Here is a 17388-nt window from a genome sequence, read left to right as displayed (position 1 = left end):
TGATGGGACTTGTTTCCAACTTAGCTTTAGCTTAGCATGAACAATGTAAGTGAATGTCAACAGATTTATTTAGCCTTCTTATTCATCCCCAGCCACAGTTACTTTAAACCCCTCCTCTGCCCTTTGATGTCTCCCCTTTTCTTAAATGTCTTATTTAGATATGTAGTTTCTAAGTCAGTCCATGTTCATGGTTTAGTTTATCCTCCCAGTCTTCTAGATGTGGGCGACGGTGGCACAGGAGTTAAGTGCCCGCTCAGTCTGTCGCTGTGTCCTTGGGCAAGACACTTAACCCACCTTGCCTTCTGGTGGTGGTCGGAGGAACCGGTGGTGCCAGTGTACGGCAGACTCTCCTCTGTTGGTGAGCCCAAGGGCAGCAGTGGCTACAATGTAGCTCATCATAGGGTGTGAATGTGTGTGTGAATGGGTGAATGACTGATTGTGTTGTAAAGTGCTTTGGGGGGTTCTGGGACTCTAGAAAGTGCTATATCAAATACAGTTGTAGTTATGTTTTCTGTTTTTGTATTCAGGTCTGCCCTTATCCAGCCCCGTGTTTTACTTTTATCCTTCGCCTCATTTAGCTTTTCCCTTCTTAGTTTATTCTTTCAGCATTTAGTTCTGCTCTCTTATTATCTTTCTGTGTTTTGTTTGATCTGTTTCTGTTTCAGATCAGTCCTCTTGTGTTTTTGTATTTTCCCACATTGATCAGTTAACTTGCCTCACCAGTCTTCCATCGTTCATCAGTGCACCTGCTCCCTGTTCCCAACCACCGCCTCAGCAGTATTTAAGCTTAGTCCTGTTCGTAGCTCCTGGTCGGTTCCTTGTGTGCCTTTTCATTCTCACGTTCTTGTGTTTGCCTGTTTCTGCTCCTGATCCACTCCACAGACTTAAAATCAACTTTTGGATTTTTTTAACTACCTGGCTGACTCCTGGATGGATTACAATGGGGCAAATGTGTTTGGCTGCAAGTTGTCATACTTAAAATGATGAGGGTTCTTCAACTGTGAAAGATAGAGTGTAAAAAACAAATTCCAGAAAAACATATTGTATGATTTTAAATCATGTGTTCGTTTGATGGTGCTGAAAATGAAAGTATTTGCTCAATAACAAAAGTTCACCTCAGTGCATTGTAATGTCTCTTTGTTGGCAATGGCAGAGGTCAAACAAATACGACAAAAAGACTATCAGATACAGTATAACTATCATTACTAAGCAGTAGAAGCATTAACAGCAATAAAAGAGTCACTGGCCGAAGGCCAAGGCACAACCGTAGGTCTTTAAACGAGATTTAAATATGTCCAGAGAGGATGCCCATCTAACTGTGATGGGTAGAGATTTCCAGAGCCTGGGAGGAGCAAACATAAACTTTCATTCTCCCAGTGACTTGTAGGACATACGGGGTGTGACACGAAGCAGGACAGAAGAATTCAAGACATGTGCGGGTACATAGGGAGGGAGCAGGTCGGATAGATAAGAGGATGCTAGGCCATTTAGGGCTTTTAACGCAAAAATCAGGATCTTGAACCTTACACCAAAGGTAATGGGGAACCAATGTAGATGGAGAACAACCTGCAGCAGGTTTATGGCTGAGTCCAAGAGAGAGGTCTTGTTTCATGCAGATCTTCTCTAGAGCTGTGATATTTGGGGCAGTTGCTGGGCAACACTGACTTTCAATTCCCTCTAAAGATTCTGTACTGAAATGAGCTCTGAAGGTGATTTTTACAAATGACCACTCCTTTGTTGCCTGGGCGGTGTGTTTGGGTGGTTGTCATGCTGCAAGTTCCAGCCACCATCACTGATGGAAGGATGTTTTAACCCAAAATCTCGCAATACATGGCCCCATTCTTAATTTCCCTAATACATATCAGTCATCCTGTCCTCTTTGCAGAAAAGCAGCCCCAAAGCCTGATGCTTCCACCTCCATGCTTCACAGTATGGATGGTGTTCTTGCAACTCAGCATTTTTCTCCCCTAAACATGACGAGTGGCGTTTATACCCGAGTTCTATCCTGGTCTCATCTGACTACATGACATTTTTCCAGTTCTCCTCTGGATCACCCAGATGGTTTCTGGCCAACTTTAGACGGGCCTGGACATGTGCTGGCTTTAGCAGGGGGACCTTTAGGGTGCTGCAACATTTCAAAAGATTCAAAAGCCTTTATTGTCATCTGCACAGTAAAGAAACACATTTCCCCGTACAATGAAATTCTTCCTTTTCCGCCCGCCCTAGAAGCCAAATGTAGAAGTATAAACATTTTAAATAGAAAAAAAATAAGCACACAAACATTTATAATAAAATATAAGCTTTACAGAAATATTCATTCGAGAAAATAAGTCTTTGTACGTATTTGTACAATCAAGATTTTAATCCATGACGACATTTACAATAGTAGCACTTGTTACCGTGGTCCCAGCACTATTCAGGTCTCTGAGCAGTTCCTCTTTGTAGTAGTTGTGGGCTGTTTCCTCACTCTTCTCAACATCACACAAGGTGAGATGCTGCACCCTGAGGTGAGTGCCGCCTGGCTCAGTCTGCCGGTCTCGTTCCTGGTGTCATTAGACAGCACTCTGATCGTGGTCGTGGTAAATGTGTGGACAGGTGTCTTGTAATCAGATAACGAGTTCAAACGAGTGCTTTTAATACAGGTGGAAGATAGAAGAGCTTTTTAACGAAAAAGTAACAGATCTGTGAGGTACAGAACTGTTACTTCTTTGTAGAAGCTAAAAAACTATTTTCACCATTTAAATCCATAAAAAATCACACTAAATTATTTCCTGGATTCAGTTTTTTACGTTCTGCCTCTCACAGTTGAAGTGTACCTGTGATGAAAATTACAAACCCCTCTCATTTTTAAGTGAGACAAGTTGCACAATCAGTGGTTTCCAAATAGAGTTTACCCTACTGTATTTGTCAGACCCATAGAACTGAGTACAGGATCTGGAGAACTTTTAGTGGGCAGCTGGGTGGAAAGAGCTGCCAGGACTGCGACGTTTGGAACTAACTTTACCACCCTGCAGGACCCAGGGAAGCTCAGACCCCCTTTTTCCTTTGAAGCCTGATGTCTCCTTTTATTGTACTGACTCTGTCCAGCAGGGGTCGCACCAGGCCTTGGCCCACCTCTGCCATGCTAGGGCCATTTCTACACAAACAAACTTTACCTACCACACCATACAGTGGTACGGATGAGAATGAAATGGTCAGCCTGGGTCAAAGCAGAACATAGCAGGCTGAGAAATGACGACAATGGAATCGTGCAGCCAGGTGTCGGAGTGGCAGAAACACGGCTCAGGAAATAATCTGTCAGTCCAAGTTCATTTACTGACTTAATTGGACTTTTACACCATATTCTCGTGTTTCCAGTCTCACCTGTATGCTTCTAAAGGATAGCATTAGGGAAAGCAATGCAGGAAGAAAATTCATATAAGCCAGAAGAAAGAGGAACTCCCAAAAGATCAATCTGCTGGAGATCAGTGGTACAAGCATGCCTGGGTCGGTGTGGCTAAGGCAAACAGGTAAAGAGGGAGGGGGCAGGGATGAAACAAGGGAGAAGCAGAAGAGAGGGTGGCAAGTGGATGGATGGTGGATAGGGAAATAGGATGAAAATGGACTGGATCTTGATAGAATACCAAACCAGGGGAAGAAAGGGGAAGAGGTGGTGTGTTGAGAAGAAGTAGTAGAGGGACAGGAAGTCTAGGATGGAGAATGATAGTCAGGGTGGAGGACAGAGAGCAAGAGAGGCAATAAAGGCAGCTGAAGACACAAGGTAGAAAGAAAAGCAGCCAATGGTGAAGAAAAAGCTAACAGAGGTCAAGGACAACTGGATGAGGGCTACAACTGGGACATCTCACACAGAAGAGGTGGATAGGAGCGGTGAAGTTTGGTGCATTCACCTCGGTAGCGCTCTACAGAGCAGAGGGTTAGGGTGATTTTATTGTGTTTAGTGTAAACTAAGTTTTAAGGTGCTTGTTTTAAACACAAGTTTTAACATGTTTCAGGTAAATTTTCAAGTTGTTAAGTATGTTAGGACTGTTGGCTTTTACTTGTATAGCTTTTACAGTTTTTACCTCTGCTAGTGTTTTATTGTGCAGCATAAGAACTGCTGTAGATGAACCTGCTCTCGTCTGACCTGTCCAGCTTCCTTCATGTCCTTTATCGGGTTTTGTTTTTCTCCAAAATAAGATCTTGTGAGTCCATGTTTTGTTCTTCCTGCATTTCATGATGCTAAATTTTTGACACTAACATTGCAACCTTAAATTTGGGATGAGTGGTGCAGGTATACTGACCTCCGTGGGCGGGGACGTAGGTGACCTGGTAACTGTCTGCCTGAGTTCTCGGTCGTGCCCAGTGAAAAGTGGCAGACGTGTCAGTCACCTCCGAGAAGCGGAGGCCCTTCGGTGAGGCAATTTCTAGAAACAACAAAAAGGAGCAAAAAAGTCAAAGAACTTGAAAAATGTGTAAACTGCCTTCTTATCACAGTGAAAAGTAAAACGTGAAGAAATGTGAGATTAAAGGCACAAAGGGATGCAAAATCAAATATTAAAACTATTTTATTACTAAAAAAGTAGTATAACGATAGTAAATGATAAATGACCCGCACTTGTGTAGCGCCTTTCAGAGTCAGAGGACCCCAAAGCACTGTTGTTGAGGGTCTGACCTCATGAGGAAATTACTATGCAGTGATTTTCTCCAAAATGACTGTGCTTAAATTGCTCTGAAAAGCAAATAATCACATCAGCGCCAAGAAACTTCATTTCCCATGATGCTTTGCACACGGAAGCATTGTGATGACGTCACCGCCTAGTACCAGAAACACGTTCTGCGCATGTGCGGGAAGCCGTGGAGCTTTTCCCGCGAACTAAGACCATAAATCTTCAGCAGAGACAAAGAATCCTCATTCTTTTGCCCAGGATACCTGGCGGTAAGGACACGCTTATCGAACGCTCCGATTCCCTTGAGCACGCGGAAGCTCTAAGTGCCCAAGTTGAGGACACAGAACGGCGGAGGAAAGCAACAACTCCATCCAGCTCTCTGAGACGCTGTAAGTTGTCAAACTCAGCACAAAAGAAACTTCGTTCTCTTTGTGTCCAGCCCGTGGAGAAACACTCGTGGAGGTAAACAACGGAGAAAGCATCAAACCGACGGACGACGCCAAACTGCGGAGAAACACGGAGAACCGTCAAATCAAAACAGTGAGGGACGCTTCACTGTTCTGGTGATCAGAAACTCATCTCTTTCTCTCATTCTTTCCTTCTCCCGTTTCCTCTATAGTCTCGAATAAGCAATAAACCGCGTCTATTGCTTAAAAAGTAGCTTCGTGCTTTCCTCTTTCGTCCCAAACACGTCAGTCGGGTCATTTTGAAAGAATAAACTGCTTATTGATCATTGTTTGGTATCTTTAAATGTTTTCTGCTTGGCCACGTGGTTAAACTAAAAGATATTATTCGTGATTAATCTTTTGTGTTGTTTCATGATCTTTTGAAATGTTTTGAGTGATTTAAGGTTAAGTTACTACTGATTCTAAGTGCTTTGGAAGTTAAAGTGCAAGTTGCCACCCACACTTTAGCCAGACAAAGGGGTCAGCCATCTTGTATTCAAGACTCCATTTTGAATCCATACACACACACACACACACACACACACACACACACACACACACACACACACTACTCCTTTGTGAGAACAAAGGACCCCATTCATACATCCTCCATCACATGCAAACACATCCATCTTCAATCATATCACACGGTTATTATTCATCTATTCCACTGTTTATTCATTTGACAAATTGTTAATTAAATGTTATAAAATTCAGATTTTTGTGTCCAGTAGCTTTGTTGTGTCGAAGAGAAGTCTCTGCTCCGAGGATTCTACGAACTTCAAGAAAGACTGATAAGAGTTTTGGATTCATTTCCCTTTCTAATTAAAGGGTGGTGCCCCGAAGATATCTAAGAATATCTTAATTAATTAATAAATCAGTAAATAGTTCCATATTTACAGAATTTATTGAAGAATCCAAAAGTAAGTTAAAGCTTACGAATTGTTCGCTCCTAATAACCCCAACATTTTATTGGTGCCCCGTGTGAGGCTTGGATACACAGAGATTTCTATCCGGCACAAACAAACAAATAAATCCAAAGAGCTTGAATTAAAAATAATCCGTTGTTCAGCCTTGAACCAGCAACAGAGTGGTGCTGATTTCGCTGAGCAGGAAGCTGCATCGAACTCTCACCAGTAACTCAGTGCTTCTTTAAAGGTGCAATGTGTAAATTAATTCTGGTTGACCTTTTAGGTTAAAAATTCAGTTTTTCCTTAAAGGTGCAACGTGTAATTAATTCTGGCTAACCTTTTAGGTTAAAATTCAGTTTTTCCTTAAAGGTGCAACGTGTAATTAATTCTGGCTAACCTTTTAGGTTAAAATTCAGTTCCTCATTAAAGGTGCAGTGTGTAAGTAATTCTGACTAACCCTTTTAGGCTAAAATTAACTGCTAATTTAGCGACTTTAACTCACAGTGGCTATTATAACTAACTGAAACCTTCACTCAAAGACTGATAACACCCTGTTTGCTAATATTCTGAAGGAATAACTAGCATATTTAACACCCAAGTGTTGTAAGACGTTGCTACGGCAACGCACCAGCTTTTGCTAAAATACTGAAAGGAATAGTATTTTAAGCGTCAGTCACGGCATTCCGTGCAATCTTAAAACGCTAAAACCTGTGCGCACAAAGGTTAATTTAGTGTTTTTCTGCTACAAAGCTAGCAGTTGCTGCCAAAAGGTGCAGCTTTGAGCTATCTGCAGAAGCTCTACTAGGCTATTTTTGGTTCGGTTGTTAAATGGAGGGACAGAGTAGTGAACTGACCAACTCCCAGCAACCAGGTGGCGCTGCGGCCCACGACTATGAACCTGGCCTACTTTCTGGACAAATATTGTCCAAACTGGTCGCGGTTGCTCGAGAACCCGACTACCCTTCTAGGGATTTCACTGAAGAACAGCGTAGCGTCGAGCTAGAAGCTGTAATTGATCAAATAGGAAACCCGGATGGTACAAAACCAATCCAGGTTCACTTAGCTAAGTTAGCCCTGATCCTCTATCAGAGAGAACTCCAACATGATCGAGAGATCATGAAGCTCCAGAGCATGCTAGCTGAAAGGCAGCAAAATGGAAGGCAGAAGGATGACGAGGAGGAAGACAGCACCGATTCTGGGGAAGATGGGGAGGAGACCCCGCCCCCTTCTGCTGATGACAACAGACAGTGGGAAGGGGGGAAACACCAGGACTCTCTGGACGGACGCACGCCGCAGGGGAGAGATGAAGCTCATCTGTTCCAACCTTCGGCCCCGTTCCCTACACACACTATAGGGCATTCAGGACCACCTAGGGGCCGAGAGCAGTTCACCCTCGAATCCCAGGTTGGACCCTCATCTTCACGGCCTTCTCAATCAGTGAGAAGTCGACCAGCTGAGCGGCACCTCTATTTAGACCGCTCCCCCAGTCCACGAAGGGTGCAAGGTGCCGATTGGGGTTATGCACCCCAAGCTGCACCTCAACCATCCACCCATCCTAGCTACTCCGGTATTCGGCATGCCGATAACCAGCTGCATGACCAAGCATCATACGCCAGTCCGTACCCGGACAGAGCGTATTACGCAGAAGCCCCAGTTGAAAGACGCAGGCTGCACTACGCAGACGTGCCCCGGGAGGAGGACCTCCCAAGACACCCACGTGACGTGCCAGCAGCCCGCCACAACATGCCGAACCCCGATTTGGGCCCCAGGAGTCAACATTGGGAGCCCAGAGCACACCAGCGATATCCAGCGCCTTCTGAGACAGACCGTGGGTCAGAGTCAGAGGATGACGCGCCGTACCGTGAGTCAGGGCTCCGTGTACGTCAAATTGAATCGCTAGCTAAAGACATAGAACGCTTTGATCCTAACACCAATGAATCCAACGTCGACGATTATCTCAGGGAGATAGAACGTTGTCTGCTTGATCTTCCAGCACCCTCTTCAAGGGAAAAGCTCAAGCTAATTTGGAAAACCACATCTAGAACGGTGCACGGTTTCATGGAAACTCTACCACCTGACATTCGTGATCGGTACTCCTCGCTCTGCCGAGCGTTGAGAGATGAATACGCCACGTATGCAGACTCTGCGTCAGCTACCATGGGGGCCTTCTCCATCAAACACGGGAGGAACGAACCCCCCAGAGAGTATTATCGCCGACTCAAAAGTGCTTATTTCCAAGGTCGAAACGGCCCTGGGCTCGAGGAAGACCCTGCCTTCAGATCCCTGTTCATTCACAACCTGCACGAGTGTGTTCGCTCCGAAGTCTCAATGTATTGTCGGATAAAAAAACTGACAACTCAGGAGATTAGGAGATACGCTCAACAGGCTTGGGAAGCCGGCGGAAAGCCCCAAAAGCCTGACGCACATCACCGCGTCATGCACCTAGCTCCCGACGCCGAGCCGCGTTTGGAGCTTGAAGGCACAGAAGCTCCACCCACTAAGCCAAAATCTGCTAAACCTAGACCTGTTAAACCGCGAGAGCAGTCCCAATCTCCTCAACAGGGGAAGGGGGGTGCTGATTGGCCGCCTAGGTCTGGACAATCAGACAGGAAGTGGCCCAACCAAAACCAACGGCAGGCAGGTCGGAACAGTGGAAGGTTTAAGGAGCGCCGCCCACAGGTAGGTCCCGAACACAAGTCCGCAGGTGAGTACTTGACCAAAGCCGACCTCCAGGAGATGTTTCAGCAGTTCCTAGCTAAACAGAAGGAACAGCTGAGATCTGCAGATGAGACCCCTGCACCAAAGTCTGCTTCTAAGAAGCCAGACTCAGAGCCAACGTCCGCATGACTAGGCGTGGCTCAACCCCCCAGCGTGGCCAGGACTTACCTGATCAGTTGGGGAAACACTACTGGTAGACCACAGGAGTCTCCTGAAATCTACCCCCCAGAGAAACCAGATACTAAATTTCTGAAGTTCCTTGGTGACTTAACAAACCATGATCATGCTCGCCGTTTGTACTGTAGCACCAATCTAGGTGGATGCATACAAGTTGATGCTCTGCTGGATACCGGCTCAGAAATCACCCTGATGTGCTCCACATTGTTCCATCGCGTGTCTGACACCATGCGGTCGCTCGGGAAACCAGTCCAGGTTGAACCTTGTGACCTGAAAATCACCAGCTACACCCAGACCCGGGAGTGTATCACTCACCGGGCGTGGCTGGATATCACCTTCCAAGACATGACTCTGGTTCACCCGTTTTATGTCTGCCAGCTAGACACTGAACCACTTCTCATTGGTCAGGACCTGCTTGAACGTCTAGCTCCCCTCATCGACTGCCAGAAGGGTCAACTGTGGGCCCAGGTGGACACACCTAAGCCCTGGAACCCAGATAGCAGCCGACCATCCTCCATTCTTGAGGTCAGCATAAGTGAGCCGCAAAACCCTTGTTCCAAGGTCATGCCCCTCCCTACGGCTCCCACAGACGATGTCCGCCTGCAAAGGCATGAAACCGCTCCTGGAACTCCGTTCCGCACACATTCATCTTTTCTCTGCTCGCTGAAGAACGTCAGCCTGCAGCCATATGCACCACACATAGTTGGTGGTCTTACCATCAACTGCACCCACATCTCAGATGCTCGCCTTGCTCTTTGGTCTGAAAAGTCAGCCATCAGCCAGCAGACGTTTGAACACCTGCGTCAGAAGGACCCCCTTCTGGTCAGTGTGACACGTAGCCATCGGCTCTTGTCACCTACTTGGCCGCAGAGGCTCCTGAAAGCGCCAGAGGTCTGCTCTCTGACTATCCAACTTGGAGCAAGACAGCTCACACATACATTCAGCATCATACCACAGCTTGATCCACCTGCACTCATTGGAGCAGATCTGCTGGTTCGACTCGGTGCCCAGCTGGACACTTGCAATCAAGTCCTTTGGGCCCGGGCCACACCATCCTCTGAGCCTGGCTCAGAAGGCCCTGAACACTTGCTGTCCGGTCAGACCATTCCACAGGCCTGCCGTGCAGTGGTTGAGGCCAGCACGGTTCTGCCCCCACAGGTCAAAGGAGTGCCTGTTCGTCTGACTCTGATGAAGCATCAGAAGCTGCCAGGCACACAGGCCTTCTTCCAGCCATCACCACACTTCTTGGAGCTCAACTTAGCCGTCTGTGGCACGCCACTCTTGGAGCTGAACAATCGTTCTGCCTACTTGTTGGTCGAAAATCCGACCCGGAGTCCTATCCACATGCCGGCAGGAAAGCCCTTGGGCATGCTGATAGATAGCTCATTCCATGACTTCGAACTTTCAGTCCCCGTGATCGGACAACTTCCGTTGTTCTTGAATGACAGACAGGTTGGTGCAGACACATTCAGTACTTTCCCTTCACAAATGATTACCATCAAGCGGCATGAAGCCCTTCCTGAGGAACCCATTTGCAGTGCAACCTTAGATACTGACGGCGGTCAGTGTCTAACGGTTTTTGCAATAAATACTCAACCCTCTGAGTCACCGGTTGAAAGCCCGGAACACCAGAGACCCTCCTCCTCTGAACCTTATGACGGCTTCGAGGCCGAAGTCAGCCAGCAGCTTGACAAAGCGGATGCGCTGGAGTCAGAGGAGCAGAGAGCAGAGCTTAGAAGCCTGTTCTATGAGTTTCAGTCCATCTTATCCAGGGACTCCCTGGACTGTGGACTCACAAACCTGCATACGGTTCGCATTCCAACGAACCCGAATGCCCCTCCTACTTTTGTACGTCAGTACAAGATTCCCCTCGCTGCTTATGAGTCGATCCAGGAGATCCTCGATCAGCTGAAGGAGAAAAACATCATCAGAGAGTGTAACTCCACTTACAACTCTCCCATCTGGCCGGTTCTGAAACCGACTGGGAAATGGCGTCTCACCATAGACTATCGTGCACTGAACAAACAAGTACCTCTCTCCAGGTGGCCTATGATCCATTTAGATCAGGAGCTAGCCAGAGTCAGAGATGCTCGTTTCTTCTCTACGGTTGACGTAGCCAACGGCTTCTGGACCATGAAGGTTGAGCCGGCGGACCAGTATAAACTGGCTTTCTCCTTTGGAAATCGCCAATATACTTGGAACCGCTGCCCCTTTGGCTACTCTAACTCACCTGCCGAGTTCAACATCTTCCTCCACAAAGCCATGTCAGATGCTGCTTCCAGAGGGAACCTCATATATGTCGATGACATCTTGATGAGGAGTCGAACCTTCGAGGAGCACCTGGCCGAACTCCGTCACGTGCTGCAACAGCTCCAGGCAGTTCATTGAGGAGTACGCTGAAATAGCGAGGCCCCTCACTGAGCTGCTTCAGAACGACACACCTTTCGTGTGGGACAGACCCCAAGAACACTCCTTCCAGTTCCTAAAACAGAAGTTGGCGTCCGCACCCTGTCTGGCTTACCCAGACAAGGATAAAGAGTTCTACATAGAGGCTACTTTCTCCTCTCACTGCCTGAGCGCTGCTTTGAAGCAGAAACACGATCAGGACATGAGAGTTGTGGCATACGCCAGCAAGCCTCTGAGCAAGGTGGAACTCCAGTTCTCAGACTGCGAGAGAGCTCTCCTCTCTACAGTCTGGGCCGTCGAACACTTTCGTAGTTACATCGGTGGACAGAAAGTGATCATTGAAACGTGTCATCAGCCTGTTACCTTCCTAAACAGCCAGCGTCTGCGCGAAGGAAGAGTGTCAAACAGCCGCATTGCGACGTGGATGATGGTGCTCCAAGGATATAACATTGAGGTCAAGTATGGTCAGAACACCAAGCTAGCGCTAGGACAAGGGCTAGCAGGCTGCCAGCACTGTGACTCTGACTCCGTCATGGGCCCCCTGGACACACCTGCCGCAGTCTACCCAACCGCATCCAATCATCGCTACTTTGATGAGAATGTTTGCCAAGGGCTTCCGAAAGTTTACACTGACGGATGCGCCTACCTTCACGAAGGCCAGCTCCGTGCCGGGGTTGGAGTCGTTTGGGTGGACTGTGACACTAAGCAACCAAATCACTACCGGTTGGGCCAAAAGTCTAGTCAGTACGCCGAAATCGCTGCAGTGTTGATAACCCTCCAGCAGGCAGCAGCCTTGGACATCACTCAAATCGTCCTTTGCTCAGATTCAAACTACGCTAGACACAGCTTCATATCTCACTTCCCCATGTGGAAGGAGAACAACATGAAAAATGCCAGGAACAGAGACGTGAAACACTCGGAGTTATTCCTAGCGTGTGATCTGCTCACCACTGAGAAAGGCATAATGGTCTACTGGAAAAAGGTCAAAGGTCACTCCAGGACCCTAGGTCCAGAGAAAGATGGTAATGACGAAGCTGACCGCCTTGCTAAGCTCGGTGCTGACCAGGGAACCTGCTGGGAATTCAAAGACGAGTGGCTTCCACCCAAGGCCGTTCACAAGGTCTGCGCGATTACTCGTCGCCATGCTAAACAGGCAGACGAACCTCGGACCGTTGAGGTACCCGTGTTTCTAGGCAGACAACCACAGGACGCGGACTTAGTCACCATGCAGGAACAAGATCCTGACCTGAAGCTCATCCGCGAGCTTCTCCAAAAGGGCCCGATGTCTAAACAACCATCACCACCTATTGGTGCAAGCCAAGATTTGGTAAACCTGCATCGTCAACTCACGCACCTGAAACTACAAAACGATTTGTTAGTTTACATGCGTGACGATCACAGCCCGCCGCGCTGGGTTGTTCCACTCGACCACAGAGGAGTGATGCTTGCCTACGCCCACGACACTCCGGTTGGAGGTCACCGCGGAGCAAAAGCTACCCTCGCGTCACTGACAGAAGTAGCATATTGGCCGTCGATGTCCAAGGACGTACACAGCTATGTCCAAGGCTGCCTCATCTGTGCCCAGTTTCAACCCTCCCAGCCGCTTGCTAGAGCACCACTGCAACGCAGGGGAATAACCTTCCCTTGGTCCCACCTGCAGATCGACTGGGTTGGACCGGTTCCCAAATCGGCAAGAGGAAACAAATATATGCTAACTGTAACTTGCAGTTTCACAAAGTGGGTTGAGTGCCTTCCAGCGCCAAACGATACAGCCGTCACAACCGCTGTACTGCTGATTAACCACGTTTTCAGTCGATGGGGACTTCCACTCTGCATTGACTCTGACCGAGGAACTCATTTCACATCCAGTGTAATGACGTCCCTGTTTGAACTTTTGGGAGTGGAAGTGAGATTCCACCTCCCCTATCACCCACAGTCATCCGGACAGGTCGAACGGATGAACCGCACGGTCGTCTTTATGCTCAAAAAGTACGTCTGCTCCACTGGGAAGGACTGGGACGTCAAGCTCCTTCTGGTCCTGATGGCCATACGGTCCACTCCACAGCGATCCACGGGGGTTACGCCCTTTGAGATGATGACCGGCAGACTGATGACTCTACCACTGCACCTCCTGTATCACCCAGAGGATGTCAGTGTTGCCACTGCCTATACCGCTCATCAGTATGTGGCAGACTTGAAAACACACCTCAGAGCTACGTTCGCGCACGCTCAGAAGAAACTGGAGACCAACGTAGAAGGCGCTAAGGCCTACTACGACCAAAAGACAACCAGCCGCGAATACGAGGTGGGTGACAAAGTATTCTACTTTCGGTTCGCCCAACCGGCACGCAAAGCTAAGAAGTTCCTGCCCCGCTGGTCAGGACCATTTGAGATCGTGGCAAAACTCTCTCCAGTTGCATACAGGTTACGCATCACCAAAGCGAGACAGGAGCCTGTCTACAAATGGGTGCATGCAAACCAAATCAAACCCTACGTCAAACCATCCCCGCGGGTACAGAGACCAGACTCCCCGCAGGAGGTAGACGTAGTCTCGACATAGTTCTATGCATGGAAATGGAAAGGGGGGGAAAGTGCACGTTTAACCCACTAACATGTACTAACCGACAAAGAACCAGGCCCCCCCCGCCGTCACTTTCACTAACCAAGAGAAACTCCTTCCTAGACCGCTAACAGGATGTACCTACTAAAACCTTACAGAGTACTCTGGTACTTATACTAGGCTCTGATTAATGAATCTCTACGTGCAATCAAGACTTTGTCTGAAACCATACATCAGGATATTGTGTACACACGAGTGGTGAGAGATTTGATGCAGGACCTGCTCAGGGAAGTAAGTTCCACGCTGGACAGCTTGGTTGAAAGTCGTATTTCCCCGTACTTGGTACCACTGGACCTGCTCAAAGTTAGCTTGACAGCTGCTACCCCTCTACTGTGCACCTTTCACAAATCCACCTAGCGTACAGCCTAGGTAGTGCAATTCCCATTCACGTTGATGCAGAAAATTAGAACTCGGTTTCCTGTTACATGTTCCCATAATTGTGACACCTCACATCTATAGGTTTAAGTCGATGCTGAACATTGGTATTTGAAAGGACGGTAGGCATTTCCACTTTGAACTAGAAACCTGACACTCCATCACCTCAACCTCGAACAGCATGACTCAGAGATTGAGATCATGGACGCTTTCCGGGGTTGTAACTTTGCCTTCGATTTAGAAATTGACCAACAATTACTGATTGAAGGAACCAAATTTGCTAAGTTCACACAAAACCCGCGTGAACTTACTTTGACGCCCAAGACGCTACATTGACACAGATTATACGACTTTAATCTGCACATTGGTCGCCCTGGGGATGGAATGGCTCATCACGGCCGTGATAGCTTATTCCGCCTACAGGCGTGTTAATAAACTCCAAGATAAGATGCACTTGCTCACCTACGGTGTGCCTCGTAACCGCGTTCGGGGAGACTCCAAGCGTGAATGTACCACACCTGTCTAAAGGGGGTGAGCAACATTTTCTTTGTTATTCTGTAAACCTAAGAGTAGTTCTCAATTTAGTCTACCTCACATTTTTATCTGAGTGTTGCATTATGTCACATTCTTTATAAGCTACACACTGAATGTATGACCTAAGAATGTATTTTATGAGACCTCAAGGTTGCTATGAATTTTCTTGGATGTTATATGTTACATGTTTTTTTTTTGGGGTTTTCTGTATTTTTGTTTCTTACTTGGTCACATATTGACTAGTGGTTATGTGCCGGCCCAGCTCAGTCTGTCAATGACTCTGTCTGACACACCAGCACATTGTAGTACCTCTTAGTTTTATGGTCCTTGTTTTAGCCCAAAGACTGTCCTGATCCACCCTTTGGACCAAAAAGGGGGGAATCTTGGGACCACATAGGTCAATGCGCGTTTGCGAACTATGGACCTCGTACATCACCGCGTGCTCCATAAACTGAACTGTATGGCCGGCGGTGAGATGCCTTTGTGTCCACTCGTGGAGTTAACCGCCCACCGACCTTCCTCCTTCTACACTACTACCTCTCGCATGGACGACATCATCATTGCGTACCACCTGCGTGAGTGGCTTCTTCTCGTTATGCGCGTTGGGGACTATCCCGTTTCCTATCCTCTTTGTGCCTGACAAAGACAAAGACCAAAGGCGTCCAAGGAGACCAACGTCCTAAGGGACAAACCCACCTGTGCTTCCGACAATCAAGTCGACCTACGTTCATGAGGAACAAACCCATCTGTGCTTCCGACGATCGAGCTTTGGGCGCGATCCCCGAAACCAAAAGGGGGAATGTTGAGGGTCTGACCTCATGAGGAAATTACTATGCAGTGATTTTCTCCAAAATGACTGTGCTTAAATTGCTCTGAAAAGCAAATAATCACATCAGCGCCAAGAAACTTCATTTCCCATGATGCTTTGCACACGGAAGCATTGTGATGACGTCACCGCCTAGTACCAGAAACACGTTCTGCGCATGTGCGGGAAGCCGTGGAGCTTTTCCCGCGAACTAAGACCATAAATCTTCAGCAGAGACAAAGAATCCTCGTTCTTTTGCCCAGGATACCTGGCGGTAAGGACACGCTTATCGAACGCTCCGATTCCCTTGAGCACGCGGAAGCTCTAAGTGCCCAAGTTGAGGACACAGAACGGCGGAGGAAAGCAACAACTCCATCCAGCTCTCTGAGACGCTGTAAGTTGTCAAACTCAGCACAAAAGAAACTTCGTTCTCTTTGTGTCCAGCCCGTGGAGAAACACTCGTGGAGGTAAACAACGGAGAAAGCATCAAACCGACGGACGACGCCAAACTGCGGAGAAACACGGAGAACCGTCAAATCAAAACAGTGAGGGACGCTTCACTGTTCTGGTGATCAGAAACTCATCTCTTTCTCTCATTCTTTCCTTCTCCCGTTTCCTCTATAGTCTCGAATAAGCAATAAACCGCGTCTATTGCTTAAAAAGTAGCTTCGTGCTTTCCTCTTTCGTCCCAAACACGTCAGTCGGGTCATTTTGAAAGAATAAACTGCTTATTGATCATTGTTTGGTATCTTTAAATGTTTTCTGCTTGGCCACGTGGTTAAACTAAAAGATATTATTCGTGATTAATCTTTTGTGTTGTTTCATGATCTTTTGAAATGTTTTGAGTGATTTAAGGTTAAGTTACTACTGATTCTAAGTGCTTTGGAAGTTAAAGTGCAAGTTGCCACCCACACTTTAGCCAGACAAAGGGGTCAGCCATCTTGTATTCAAGACTCCATTTTGAATCCATACACACACACACACACACACACACACACACACACACACACACACACTACTCCTTTGTGAGAACAAAGGACCCCATTCATACATCCTCCATCACATGCAAACACATCCATCTTCAATCATATCACACGGTTATTATTCATCTATTCCACTGTTTATTCATTTGACAAATTGTTAATTAAATGTTATAAAATTCAGATTTTTGTGTCCAGTAGCTTTGTTGTGTCGAAGAGAAGTCTCTGCTCCGAGGATTCTACGAACTTCAAGAAAGACTGATAAGAGTTTTGGATTCATTTCCCTTTCTAATTAAAGGGTGGTGCCCCGAAGATATCTAAGAATATCTTAATTAATTAATAAATCAGTAAATAGTTCCATATTTACAGAATTTATTGAAGAATCCAAAAGTAAGTTAAAGCTTACGAATTGTTCGCTCCTAATAACCCCAACAACTGTACACTACAGTGTTTCATTCATCCATTCACACACACATTCACACACTGATGGGGATGAGCTACTATGTAGCCACAGCTGCCCTGGGGCGCACTGACACACTAAAATCTAGCATCCACCAAAAGCAGCACTCACTACCTCCAGCAAACAACTACCAACAAGCCCCATACTAACGCTGCACACCACACTTACACCTCACACCCAACGCAGACGAGCACCATTCCACAGACGGCTTCACTCCAGCATCCAGAGTCACACAAGCAACACTCACCACCACTGAAACCAGCACCGAGTGGTTACAGGGCATGTCCAGAGCCACCATACATCAGTAAAA

The 17388-nt window shown here is 47.2% G+C and overlaps 1 protein-coding gene across 3 annotated transcripts in view; it reads right to left on the bottom strand.

Annotated features, from left to right (window-relative positions):
* Nucleotides 1-17388, bottom strand: part of LOC107396649 (tenascin) — a 290411-nt gene that overhangs the window by 36215 nt on the left and 236808 nt on the right. For all 3 annotated transcript variants that reach the window (XM_054731189.2, XM_054731188.2, XM_070546339.1), the window contains one exon: nt 4281-4403. In XM_054731189.2, the coding sequence (XP_054587164.2) occupies nt 4281-4403 (123 nt within the window). The remainder of the gene's footprint in view (nt 1-4280; nt 4404-17388) is intronic.

The sequence above is a fragment of the Nothobranchius furzeri genome, chromosome 17, assembly GCF_043380555.1.
Source record: "Nothobranchius furzeri strain GRZ-AD chromosome 17, NfurGRZ-RIMD1, whole genome shotgun sequence".
Lineage (NCBI taxonomy): Eukaryota > Metazoa > Chordata > Actinopteri > Cyprinodontiformes > Nothobranchiidae > Nothobranchius > Nothobranchius furzeri.
Note: the sequence above shows the minus strand (reverse complement) of the source record. Positions and strands in the feature narration are given on the sequence as shown.